General features: G+C 53.9%; 2 protein-coding genes across 6 annotated transcripts in view; one reads left to right on the top strand and one right to left on the bottom strand.

The window, feature by feature from the left end:
- RUSC2 (RUN and SH3 domain containing 2) overlaps positions 1–9,290 on the top strand; it is a 73,129-nt gene extending 63,839 nt beyond the window's left edge. For all 4 annotated transcript variants that reach the window (XM_055351604.2, XM_019033969.4, XM_063696259.1 and 1 more), the window contains 10 exons: positions 2,496–3,137; positions 3,388–3,573; positions 3,744–3,884; positions 5,314–5,390; positions 5,597–5,771; positions 5,862–5,967; positions 6,626–6,672; positions 7,432–8,248; positions 8,357–8,494; positions 8,579–9,290. In XM_055351604.2, coding sequence (XP_055207579.2) covers positions 2,496–3,137; positions 3,388–3,573; positions 3,744–3,884; positions 5,314–5,390; positions 5,597–5,771; positions 5,862–5,967; positions 6,626–6,672; positions 7,432–8,248; positions 8,357–8,494; positions 8,579–8,780 — 2,531 coding nt within the window. In that variant the 3' untranslated portion in view covers positions 8,781–9,290. The remainder of the gene's footprint in view (positions 1–2,495; positions 3,138–3,387; positions 3,574–3,743; positions 3,885–5,313; positions 5,391–5,596; positions 5,772–5,861; positions 5,968–6,625; positions 6,673–7,431; positions 8,249–8,356; positions 8,495–8,578) is intronic.
- A 26-nt stretch (positions 9,291–9,316) lies between these two features.
- On the bottom strand, positions 9,317–12,887 carry CIMIP2B (ciliary microtubule inner protein 2B). Of its 2 annotated transcripts, XM_004047995.4 has the most exons (6): positions 11,151–12,887; positions 10,550–10,773; positions 10,259–10,464; positions 10,033–10,084; positions 9,764–9,958; positions 9,317–9,483 (listed from the first exon to the last, which is right to left on the bottom strand). In XM_004047995.4, the coding sequence occupies exons 1-6, from the start codon at positions 11,210–11,212 to the stop codon at positions 9,395–9,397; spliced, it is 828 nt and encodes a 275-aa protein (XP_004048043.1). In that variant the 5' UTR covers positions 11,213–12,887; the 3' UTR covers positions 9,317–9,394. The 2 variants fall into 2 exon arrangements, with proteins under 2 accessions (XP_004048043.1, XP_004048044.1); XM_004047996.5 differs by lacking the exon at positions 9,317–9,483 and having other exon boundaries at positions 9,784–9,890.
- Positions 12,888–13,099: the final 212 nt, after the last annotated feature.

Genomic DNA, 13,099 nt, shown 5'->3' with positions numbered 1-13,099 from the left:
AGCAGTTGGTAGAGCTTCCAAAAAGTTAAGATGACTGGATTCATTCATAGACTCCAGAAAGAAAGAGTGGATAGTCTCTCACTCCTCCGAACCAGTAAGTGCTCAGTGGTATTCCATTGAGTTCTGGGCACCACATCTTAAGAAGGAACTGAGGAACTGGGGGACTGGGGCTATTTAACCTAGAGAAAAACTGACTCGAGTGAATACGGTCTCTGTCTCTGGTTTTCTAAACGAATGTCACATAGAAAAGTGAGAAAACTTATTCTGTGTATTCCCTGAGGGTAGAACTAAGACCCATTCCCCACAGGGGCCCCCTTCTTACCTGATCTTATTCCTCTGCCTCAATCTGTATCCTGGGAACTTAGCAGAGAGGCGTTTTAAAAGGGTAGGAATAAGCAGTCTAATTCAGACATACTTTGTATAGGGGGTATAATAATGCTGTGGTTGGGATGACCTAATCCGATAGCCAGAGTCAGCTCAGCCTTGAAAACTGATACTTAAATAGGCGGAAAGGAAGAACACATTCCTGATGGGAAAAGCAGTGGGCTTCATGACAGGGATGGACTGGGAAGAGTAGGGTCAGTGGGGGCAGGTGTGGAAGTCTGAAGGGAGAGCAGCCTAGCTCGTAGCAGGTGTGGGCAACTAGCTCACGGAGAAGATTAGACTTTATTCTGGGAGATAAAATTTGTATCTCAGAAGCTAGTTGGTGTATGTAAGAAGCTTCTGGTTGTAGTGAGACTGGCTTGAATCAAGAGTGACCATGGAGATTCCCTCATTTAACAGATGGTTTTTCACTGCATACTGTGTGCCAGCCTCTGTTCCAGGCATTATGGATCCAGCAGTGAACAATATAAAATCCCCACTTTTCTGGAGCTCTTAGGAGTAGTAATGGACAATAAACACATTAAAAGGACAACTTTTAATTGCTGGAAAGTTCAACAATGCTGAAAAGAAAATGAAACAGGGTAATGGGATAGAGAGCAACTTGCCAGAGGGGCTGAGGTAGTCAGAGAAGGTCTTATTGAGGGGGTGATATTTGAGCTGATGCCTGAATGGTGAGAAGATTCAGACAGAAAGAAAAGCAGGTGCAAAAGGCCCGGAGATGTTCATGCATCTGGTGTATTTAAGGACGGGGAAGTGTGGCTGGAGCACAGTGGGCCAGGGAGAATGCGGAGTTTGTGTAAGCAGTGACTGGGGATAGCAGGAGGGTGGAGCTTGAAAGTGTCCCCTGGGAGTGATTCAGAAGCACCTCCCTAATGGGATTGTGGTCCCCATCCCCTCTGACTCTTTGACATAAATAAGATGAGGGATAGGAAAACCTGGCCTGATACAATTTCACATGTAGTACAATGTGGTAAAAAGAACAGTGGCTCTGAAATCAGACTCTGGGTTAGGCAGAATTCTAGCTCTGCCACTTCTTAGTTGTTTGACCTTGAGCAAGTGCTTTTATCTGTCTACATTTCACATTTCCTAATATGTCAAGTAAGAGAACTAATTCCCGCCTCGCAGAGCTACTGAGCCCCCCTGCTGGTGAGCTTTCACCAGGGTTTTAGGCCGGGTGCGTGCTTATAGCGCCATCTTACGTTTATTCGGAGATCTACAGTGTTTTGTTGGAAGTGCAGTCCATCCACTGTCCCACTCCAGTGTCCTGGAGTTTTGTGTTTAGTTCTGAGCACCACATTTTGAAGGACATTGACCTGAAGACTGCCTGAAAGAACAGGAGAGACCCAGCCTTGGGGAACATACCTCCGTTCAGGGGGAGCAAATGTGGACTCTGAGGTTCCAACGCCAGGATCGTGAAAAGAGTGGGAGTGGGGGTAGATACAGATAACAGGTAGGCTGCAAGTAAAGAAATATCTTACTATGGTTCGATATGCTCAGGAATGAAATGTGCTGGCATGATTGGAGATGGGATAATGAGCAAAAGCTTGAAGTCGATAACATCTGAAACATTTTCATCACTGAAAATGTGTGTGACTGTGACTCCAAGACTTAGAAACAAAGAAAATGGTTCTGCCATTGACAGAAATGGAAGTCATCGGAAAAAAGGAGAAAGGTGATGGATAAATGGTTATAGCACATTTTAAGTGAAAGCAGAACTATAAAGCAGAATGATCTGGAGATGAAGAGGAAGGTCTAGGCTAAAGCTGTGGGTTTGGGAGCCATTCCGTAGAAGTCTGAACTCAAACTTCTCAAGAAATAAAGTGTAAGGTGAGATGCAAGAGTTGAGCCTTAAGATACACTCACCTTTGGAGTCAAGAAAATGAAGAGGGACTGAACAGCAGAGAGGTACAAGACAGTCCAGCACCATAAAAGCAATAGGAAGCATTTTACAAAAGAGGGGAGCAGTGTCCCATTCCACGAACTTCTACCCCATTCAATTCCTGCCAGCCAGGTCCTTGCCCCTCTCCCCTCTCCCATCTCTGCTTCTGGGTTTTCTCTCATATGGGTTTCAGTGTCTGTCTACTGATTTCTTCTCCATCCCTTTGCTACAGGGGGTGGCACCGAGAGCCGACCAGTCCTTCGCTACAGCAAGGAACAGAGGCCAACCACGCTGCCCATCCAGCCCTTCGTGTTCCAGCACCACTTCCCCAAGCAGCTGGCCAAGGCCCGGGCCCTCCACAGCCTTTCCCAGCTCTACAGCCTCTCAGGCTGCAGCCGTACACAGCAGCCTGCCCCACTGGCTGCCCCTGCTGCTCAAGTCTCAGTCCCAGCTCCCTCAGGGGAACCGCAGACATCCACTCCCCGAGCCACTGGCAGAGGTGCCAGGAAAGCTGGGTCTGAGCCAGAGACCTCTCGGCCATCGCCCCTGGGCAGCTACTCCCCCATCCGGAGTGTTGGCCCCTTTGGGCCCAGCACTGACTCTTCTGCCTCCACTTCGTGCTCCCCTCCCCCAGAGCAGCCCACAGCCACAGAAAGCCTGCCCCCATGGAGCCACTCCTGTCCTCCTGCTGTCCGGCCTGCCACCTCCCAGCAGCCGCAGAAGGAGGATCAGAAGATACTGACCTTGACTGAGTACCGGCTCCATGGAACAGGAAGCTTGCCGCCTCTGGGTTCCTGGCGATCTGGCCTCAGCCGAGCAGAGAGCCTGGCCCGGGGAGGTGGTGAGGGCAGCATGGCCACCAGGCCCAGTAATGGTACGAGCTCCAGCATCTCCCTACCCAACCCGCCACCTCACGCAAACACTTCCACCACCTCCCCTTTGAGTGGTTGCTTACACTCTCACCTGGGGCCAGAGGTTAGGATGTCTGCATCCCTCCCCCAGCATCTGTAGATAATATCCACAGATAATCTAGTGTTTCATATGGGCCCGCTGGGTGGATGTGAAACTCTGTCTCGCTGTCTCCTGCCAACTCTTGTCTTTCTGCTAATCTGTTCTGCTTCCAGCCAACCACCTATCCCCTCAAGCCCTCAAGTGGCGGGAATACAGGAGGAAGAACCCACTAGGGCCACCTGGTTTGTCAGGGAGCCTAGACCGAAGATCACAAGAAGCTCGGCTGGCCCGAAGAAACCCTATCTTTGAGTTCCCTGGCTCCCTCAGTGCTGCCAGCCATCTGAACTGCCGGCTGAATGGTGTGTGAGCAGGGTCCCCAGTACACCCGGGGCAGGCTCTGCCATGGCTGGAAAGGGCTAGAGAAGGGGTCAGTCCCAAAGGAACGTGTCTCAGACGGTACGAGGCACTGAACTGGGCTGGAACTCCTGCACTGAGAGTTGCTCAGGATTGATTTTTCTCTTCTTTCCAGGCCAAGCAGTGAAGCCGTTACCACTGACCTGCCCTGACTTCCAGGACCCCTTTTCCTTGACGGAGAAGCCTCCAGCTGAGTTTTGTCTGTCCCCAGATGGCAGCTCAGAGGCCATTTCCATTGACCTGCTTCAGAAAAAAGGTGCATACAACCCCCAGCTCAGGCCAGGGACTCTGCTGTCACTACCTCCTCCCACTTGCCCTACTACCTAGCCAGTCTGAAACCTCTAAGTGCTGGCTGGGCCCAGTGGCTCACGCCTGTAATCCCAGCACTTCGGGAGGCCAAGGCAGGTGGATCATGAGATCAGGAGTTCGAGGCCAGCCTGGCCAACATGGTGAAACCCCATCTCTACTAAAAATACAAAAAAAAAATTCGCTGGGTGTTGTGGTGGGCGCGTGTAATCCCAGCTACTCGGGAGGCTGAGGCAGGAGAATGACTTGAACCCAGGAGGTGGAGGTTGCAGTGAGCCAAGATCACACCATTGCACTCCAGCCTGGGCAACAAAACTGAAAACTCCTTTTCAAAAGAAAACCACAAACAAATCTCCAGGTGCTGGGAAGAAGTTGGAGCACACAGGCTCTGGGGCCAGAGGAGGAAGCTGTGTGCTGTGTATCATGAGTGCATGTGAGTGAGCAAGGGTCATTCATCAGAGGCTTTCAGAGTCGCGCTCCGGTCCCTTCCTGCAGTGAGCAAAGTCTCATGAGGAGGCTTCCATGTCATCAAAAAATGCCTCAGTGCTCTTGGAGGGGCGGGTGAAGGTACATCTAGTAAGATGAAAATTGACAAGACCCACACCATTTAGGAAATAAGTGACCACTGAACTAAGAACATTTTTAGGGAGATGGAGAGAACTGAGCATAATTGTGGGCTGAAGATGAGCCTGTGAAGAGAGAGCTGAAGTTCCTTGCAAAGGCAGAAGGGGAGAATCAGAGCTCAGGGAGAAAGAACCCGGGCAAGAAGGGAAACGGCCACCTTCCTCCAGGACGCGAAGGGGATACAAGTGGGCAGGGGAGTGAGGGGTGTACATATGAGATTGTTATGGATTTTGGAGGCAGAGGGAAGTTAAAGGAGTTTATAACTAGGGAACTCTGTTCTCTGAAGCAGAACCAAGGGCTTGAGAGGAGGGGTGTCGATTTCACATGGCAACTTGAGGGTATGGCAGAGTGCTGACAAGGCATGTGTCAAAGAACCGCCCTTGTCTGGCACTGGCACTGGGGTGAGGGACTTGGGTTGTCTTCAGGTCAGTGGCCCGGTTTCTCAGAGTGGAGAAAACCGATAGTTGGCCTGACCCAGGATTGGAATAAGGGCTGAGAGGTGAGGACATTGAGAGGCTTGACAATGGCATCACTGAGGTGGCTCCAGGCTGGGAAGTAAAGACAGGAAGAGCTTAAGAACTGGGCAGAACCAGAAAAGGGCCAGGCCTGAATGTTTTGATAAGACCCATGTGCAGATGTGGAGATGGAGTAAGCGTGGGAGCCCTTTCCCTGAGGAAACCTGCTGAGGTTTCAGCCCCAGCTGAGTTGGTTAAGGACTTGCTCAGGGACCTGTCACATCACATTCTTCCCTGCAGGGCTGGTAAAAGCTGTTAACATCGCTGTGGACCTCATTGTGGCTCATTTTGGCACAAGCCGGGATCCCGGGGTGAAGGTAGGCAAGGAAATGTGGAGAGCTGAGCTCTGCCTGCAAGCCCTCACCTGTCCTGCGCTACCGCCTTCCCTTGCTGTCTTGCATTTAGAGCCCAGGGTTGGGCACTTAGGAATGGGGATGGCAAGAGGGGAACCATGAGGGCCCGCTAGGAGAGGACCACGGTCAGGCCTGAGGGGGTTTCCTGCACTTCCCTACCACACCTACAGGCAAAGCTGGGAAACAGTTCTGTGAGCCCCAATGTGGGCCACCTGGTTCTGAAGTACTTGTGCCCTGCCGTCCACGCCGTGCTGGAGGATGGGCTCAAGGCCTTTGTACTGGACGTCATCATCGGGCAGCGTAAGAACATGCCATGGAGTGTGGTTGAGGCTTCCACACAGCTAGGTAGGTGCTGGGTGCCAAGACGGGGACCCAGGGCTGAATTTAGGGTTCCAGAAATTGGTCATGTGACCTGCAACCCTGGCTTCCTCCCAGGCCCATCCACCAAGGTCCTGCATGGCCTCTACAACAAAGTCAGCCAATTCCCAGAGCTCACCAGTCATACCATGCGCTTCAACGCCTTCATCCTCGGCCTGCTCAAGTGAGTGCACAGAGCAGCAAGATCCCCTAAACAACTTGCCCTGCCCCCCACCCCTGGGCTCTGCCTGCACCAAGGAAACAACGCCCTGGACAGACAGAAAGGGTGGATCTGGAGGGTCCCCTCAGCCCGCTATGGCCTCTCAGTAGGTCACTGCCTTCCCACTGTGCCCATGACTCTGTCACTGGTCACCAACGTGGTCTGCTTTTACAAATCTGTAATCTGGCTTATTTGGAAATTAGTTGGGTTTCTTAATTTCTCTGGACCTTGTAAACCCTGATCCTCTCCATTCCAGCACTACTTCCAAATCCTGCTTGACCCTAAGTCCACCTTGGGACCCACATCCTAGTAACATGCTTTCTCAGGTATGGGCCCAGGCCATTCCCTTTGGCCCTGAGCTGCCTGTACTTTCACACAGTAGCTGCCTTGATTTCTTAGGTCTACTGCAGGCTGACTCCACTCCAGGAGGAAACAATTGGCTTGTAAATCACATGTCCATCTCCCTCCACACATCCCCACTGACTTTCTGGAATTAGGTGAAATGAATCGTGCCATGGAAGGGCGTGTTCACCTATTCTTCCTGTGCCTGACCCCCTGGATCTGTCTCCTTATCTGGCTGTATTCACACAAGACTCAACTCTCTTCACCTGTCTCCCTACAGCATCCGGTCCCTGGAGTTCTGGTTTAATCACCTCTATAACCACGAAGGTAATGCCCAGAACCCTGCAGGTCAAACTCAATGGGTCAGAATTCAGAGGTACAAAAGAGGAAGGAAGAGCTGTCTTTTCATTGCCGGAGGTTGGTGGGGGGACCACACAAGCGTTCATCCTCAGAGCCTCAGGCTTCCACCCAAGGCCTTCCCCAGCCTCTGCTTGAGTTAAAACCTTGGGCCAGGCATGGTGGCTCATGCCTGTAATCCCAGCACTTTGGGAGGCCGAGGCACGTGGATCACCTGAGGTCAAGAATTTGAGACTAGCCTGGGCAACATGGTGAAACCCTGTCTCTACTAAAAATTCAAAAATTAGCCGGCTGTGGTGGCGCATGCCTGTAGTCCCAGCTACTCGGGAGGCTGAGGCACGAGAATTGCTTGAACCTGAGAGGCAGAGGTTGCAGTGAGCCGAGATCATGCCACTGCACTCCAGCTTGGGCAACAGAGTGAGACTCAGTCTCAAAAAACAAAACAAAAAACCTTGGAGCCAGCAGGATACTCTAGCAATCTGGGAGTTAGGGTGGCCAGGAATCCCTGCATCTCACTCCTCTAAACTCAGGGCCACCGCCTGGGGTTGGAGAGTTTAGGCACTGCACAGCTGTGGGCAGCAGCGTTTATACTTAGTACATGCAAGTTGACTAGTGCACAGCCTGCACCGCTGTCTGCAGCAGCTCTGCCCAGACTGTCGTCTTTCAAAGTCCCACTTGGGCCAGGCTCTGGTTCTCTGTGTGGATCAGTCCCTCTCTCTATTCCCCTAGACATCATCCAGACCCACTACCAGCCCTGGGGCTTCCTGAGTGCAGCTCATACCGTGTGTCCTGGCCTCTTTGAAGAGCTGCTGCTGCTGCTACAGCCCCTGGCCCTGCTGCCCTTCAGCCTCGACTTGCTGTTCCAGCACCGGCTGCTGCAAAGTGGGCAGCAGCAGCGGCAGCACAAGGAACTGCTGCGGGTGTCCCAGGACCTGCTGCTGTCTGCCCACTCCACGCTGCAGCTGGCCCGGGCCCGGGGCCAGGAGGGCCCTGGAGACGTGGACAGGGCAGCCCAAGGGGAGCGGGTGAAGGGTGTGGGTGCCTCAGAAGGTGGAGAAGAGGAAGAAGAGGAGACAGAAGAGGTGGCAGAGGCAGCCGGGGGCTCAGGGCGTGCCAGGTGGGCCCGAGGTGGGCAGGCCGGCTGGTGGTACCAGCTCATGCAGAGCTCCCAGGTCTACATCGATGGCTCCATTGAGGGTTCCAGGTTCCCTCGTGGTAGCAGCAACAGCAGCAGCGAGAAAAAGAAAGGGGCAGGAGGTGGGGGACCTCCCCAGGCTCCACCACCCCGAGAGGGAGTAGTGGAGGGGGCTGAGGCCTGCCCTGCCTCTGAGGAGGCCCTGGGCCGGGAAAGGGGCTGGCCCTTCTGGATGGGGAGCCCCCCTGACTCTGTGCTGGCCGAGCTGAGGCGCAGTCGGGAGAGGGAAGGGCCCGCTGCCCCGCCAGCAGAAAATGAGGAAGGGGCCTCAGAGCCTTCACCTGGAGGCATCAAGTGGGGACACCTCTTTGGCTCCCGAAAAGCCCAGCGGGAGGCCCGGCCCACAAACAGGTGAGAGCCTGCCCATGGTAGGGATGGAGGGAGTAGGGAGCCTGCTGTAAGCCAGGGCACAGGCAGAGCCCATCCTGGGCAGAGCCTGAGTCCAGCTGCTGTCCCTAGGCTCCCCTCGGACTGGCTGAGCCTGGACAAGTCCATGTTCCAACTAGTGGCGCAGACAGTGGGCTCCCGCCGGGAGCCAGAGCCCAAGGAGAGCCTGCAGGAGCCACACTCCCCAGCCCTGCCCTCCAGTCCTCCGTGGTAAGCCTGGGGAAACGGAAGGGCTGAGGGGCGGCGGGGGGCTTTTGAGGGGGTTTCTCTGACTTCCATGTGCTGTTTCCCCAGTGAGGTGCAGGCACTGTGCCACCACCTGGCCACCGGCCCTGGACAGCTGAGCTTCCACAAAGGAGACATCCTACGAGTGCTGGGGCGAGCTGGAGGAGACTGGCTGCGCTGCAGCCGTGGCCCCGACTCTGGCCTGGTGCCCCTGGCCTACGTGACATTGACCCCAACTCCAAGTCCAACCCCTGGAAGCAGCCAAAACTGAGGCCCTGTGCATGCTGGTGGCCTCAGGGACCCTCATAACCCCCAGACTCAGAGCCCGAGAGCCCTTCCCAAGCCATTGGCTTGGCTGCAGAGTAGACTGAGAGCTGGGGCCACGTATCCCTGTGCTGGCACCTGCTCCCTGTGCTCAGTATTAATTACGCCCCCTTAACTGTCCCAGTGACCTCGTCCAGACCTCCACCCAGGAGAGGGACGGGACACAGCACTGGGCTGCCAGGATTCCCCTGGCCCGTCTGGGCCAACCCTTCCATGGGTGAAGACAAGCAAGTCCCCCTGGAGGCGGGTGGCCCAGAAAGCCATCTACAGGGTTCCCTAGGCCAGGTGGAGATGAGGATGGGTAACAGTATTGGGGCCAGATCCCTAAGCCCCCAGCTGTAAATAGGCTGTGGCCAGTGCCTGGTCATCAGAAGAGGGAGGAGGAGCCCAGGCGTCTGTTTATGTATTTATTTATTTATTTATTATACCTATTAATAAAAAAGGTGCTCAGCCTCCAGACCATTTTCTCTTTGTGTTCCCCCACCCTCCCACCCACCTTTCTCCCTTCCAAAAGGATGGCTGGGATAGGAGAAAAGGGAAGGGAACTTGATGTCCAGGGGCCTAAGCCAAGAGCTGCTTCTGGAAGGTGCTGAGGCCCAGAGCATCATGGGTGAGATGGCCAAATGTGTGGCCAAACTGGAACTTATACCCTGTGTGGCCAAGAGAGTCTGTCACATGTAGCAAGTGGCATGGCAAAGCCATTTAATTCTCAGCCAGTTGGCTAGACCTCCAAACAGCCCTCTAAAATCTGGCCCTAATTCCCCACTGTGGGTAGCTACCTCGGTTTCCTTTTCTGCCTGATAATAAAGCTGAACCACATGATCTGAGCCCTCCCATATCTATTAGTTTCAACCCCCACAAACCACCCAACCCACCCCATACCCATACAAACATTCCAGTCCCCAAAGCCTCCCCGGGGGCTCTTCTCACCTGGCACGTAGCCCCCATAGTTAGGTAAAAGACCCAGGTTCTGAGGGTATGTTCTGGGAAGCGGGGGGAGATGTTTGGGGTCCTGGGCACTGCCTGGTGAGTGCTTCTGCCCAAATTCCTGCAGTGCCTGGTTGGTGAGCACAGGAAAGCTGGAGCCGAAGAGGAAGCGGGCGCGGGGCACATAGCCGGTGAAGCCTGAGGATGGGGACACTGAGCCAAGGCATCCTGGGGCCTCCCCACGCCTCTGATCTTGACCCCCCGGCTCTCACCTGACATGAAGAACTTCCGAGGGTCCCTGTCATCCATGGAGTAGGGAGAAGCCTGTGAGAGAAGCCCCTGTGCTCTCACACAATCTCCCAGGGAGGTGGAGCTGACAATCAAGTGCACATCCCCTGAACCCACAGCCACACTACTCATGCCGCCCCCACCACCCGGACATACAGTAAGGCCCCCACTCCCACCCCTCAGCACTCCCCACCAGCTTCTTGGTCTCACTTGTTCCACCACCTCCAGTGTCGGCTCCTCCAGCTGCCCCTCCGGCTCTGGCACCTGGTCCTTCTCTGTGTCCTTTCTTCCCTTGGCCTCCTTTGGCAGCTCTTCACTCCCTTGCTTTTCATGCAAGTGAGTAAAGTCACTCAGAGCCTCGGCCCAGACCTGGCTACAGTTCTTGGCAAAGATGAACTGTGCCCGGGGTACAAAACCTGGGCAGGCAGGGACAAGGAAGACTCGTTAGTGTTTGGAACACATGCTCCTGGGAGGGGCACCTGTGCATACCTGCGTACAAACCTGTGTACCCAGGGATCATGCTGGAGCTGAGCCTTTCTTGCCCACGCCTGAGAGGTAGACTCTCCCTGGGAACCTCAGGAGATCTTGGAGGCCGAATGGGAGGCAGAAGTGTGCGGTGGACAGGGGGCCAGGCTAGGCCAGGAGGGCCTCGAAGTAGCTGACCAGTCACCTGCCCATAGGTCTGGCCCATGCTGAACCGAAGTAGTGGGCAGTGTCCAGTGTACCTGCAGCACAGACTCTCCCACTCACCAGAATCGCCCTGCTTCGCCATCCCCAGAGGCAGAAGCAGAGACCTCTGAAGCCCTGATCTTTCTGGACTCAGCAGTGTATATATTTGGAGCAGGCATTTCTAAGTTCTCTGCCTGGGCTTTCGATCCTTCCTCTGCTGTTACCCTGTTCCCATGGAGAGAACAACACAAAGCTTTGGGGCAGACCCGGTGTCTCACTAGTCCCTTGCTTCTCCTTTTCCATCCAACACCATAGAGACCTCAGCCTCCCAAACCAACCTGTCCGCTTGGCCCCATGCTCTAAGCAGCTTAATTCCTCCACCCTATATCCCTACTCCCAGCAGCAAGCGGGGAGCGCTAAGTGGGAGTCTTACCCTGGGATATAATGAGGGTTCTGAGGGTTGAGTCCCGGTATGAAGGTGCTGGCCACAGCCATGGGGAGCCGGGCATTTCCTTTTGTTTGCCTTTGAGCCAAGGCTCTGGTCTGTGTGTACTGTGTCCAGGGCTGTGGGGCTAGAGGAAGGAGGCGGGGCTAAGGGAGGAGAGAAGGGAGGGGGCACTCGTGTGAGGACAGCCAGGGCCAAGGCCGGCAGAACTGTAGAGCAGAGGCTAGCAGGTCTGTCTGTCCAGGACAAAGGTGGTCCTACTCGTGGGGCAAGGCCCGAACCGAAGGAAGCCCTGAGGTGGGACGTGGGAGGTGAGGGAGCAGAAACCATTCGGGCCACTGAGCTCTGTCTCAGCGACTTCCTTCCTGAGCGCCTGCCTGAGAGGTGGACACTGTGTTCCTCATGAGTCTTCATCAAAGGAGATGGGGCACCTGGAGAAAGGATCTTTGAGGGAAGCCAGGGCCCAGAGGGGAGGTGAAAGAGGACAGGTGATGGGGGAAAAAAGGAACCTAGACACCTCTAGGGAGTAACATCGTTTATTTTCAATAATTTAACAAGAGTGGCTTACTGAATACCTGCGATAATCAGAGTCATCCATTCAACAAATGAGCCAGGCTCTGCCAGGCTCCGGCCACAATGGCCGAGTGTGCACTCCACGGGAGCCAGAAAAGCTGTGGGGGTTGAGGGAAGGAAACAGGATAAAGTTGTTGTAGGGGTGGGCGGTAACACTAGGGAGCAAGTTAGAATTTGTTAAAAAAAATAAAATAAAATAAAAAATTCGGATTCTAAGAGAAGAAAAAGCACAGACCAGGAAGATGAGATCTCAGAGGAGGGGGAAACATGATTAAAACCCAACTCTGGGCCGGGTGCAGCCACGCTCACATCAATGTACTGAGGAGGCTGAGGTGGGAGGATCACTTGGGTCCGGGAGTTTCAGTCCAAACTGGGCAACACAGCCAGACCCCACCTCAAAAAACAAAACAAAACAAAACAAAAAGTTCTGGGGCTGGGTCAGGGCCAGGCTGAGGGCTCAGGGCCCACGTTTCTGAGGCAGAGCTCTGCTCCTCTCCCCACCTCCAGTGACCATGCCTGTGCTGACCAAGGACGGCACTGACATCCCAGGGGAATTACATAAGAGCACTGGGCTCCAAGGCACACATTTCATGTTTCTCACTGTTCTGCCAAGGACAGCCTTAGAATGTGTCATTTAGAGTTGTGGGGACTTACCTCACAGCTGAGGAAATATGTTAGAGTGAGGATGGGAGCCGAGGGGCAAGCCCAGAATAGCAGCAGCATGTCAAGCTTAACAACCAGACTTGGGATTCTGTGACAGACACTATCACAGCTTATATCTATTCCTGACCCCCATCTCCTTTCTTCTGAGGAGGCAGAAACTTCATCAGGGAGGCTTGGAGAGCCAGCCTGGAGGAATGAGCTGGATTAGTCTAAGCATGGTCCCATGCTCCTTCCCCATGCCCGCTTAGGCACGGGCTTCCAGCATTCTGGATAATATGAGGGGAAATCTGCTGGGGCAGGGGAGGGTCCTGGGAAAAGTTTCTTTGCTCTTAAAGAAAAGATTCACATCAAATTAGAGCAAGCGAGAGAGACAGAGATGCGCAAGACGAAACGATGTCCATTCCTGCCCCTAGACTTTTGGGGGATGTGAGGCTGGAATGCTGGCAGGCATGTGGAAGCCTTGTGGAAAGCTAACCTGGAGACAAGTCCTGGACACATCAAGGATGGATGGTAGAGGAGAAAGGCCAGGGTCCTGAGGGTAATGTAGAGCCATGGAATTAACCAGCCTTTTTATGTCAAATAGTAAATTTTATTATTAAGGCCACTTTAAGTTTTCTTTCACTTACAGCCAAAGGCATCATAACTTTAAAAAACAAAACAGCCAGGCACGGTGGCTCACACCCTTAATCCCAGCACTTTGG

Source organism: Gorilla gorilla, chromosome 13 (assembly GCF_029281585.2).
Source record: "Gorilla gorilla gorilla isolate KB3781 chromosome 13, NHGRI_mGorGor1-v2.1_pri, whole genome shotgun sequence".
Classification (NCBI taxonomy): domain Eukaryota; kingdom Metazoa; phylum Chordata; class Mammalia; order Primates; family Hominidae; genus Gorilla; species Gorilla gorilla.
Note: the sequence above shows the minus strand (reverse complement) of the source record. Positions and strands in the feature narration are given on the sequence as shown.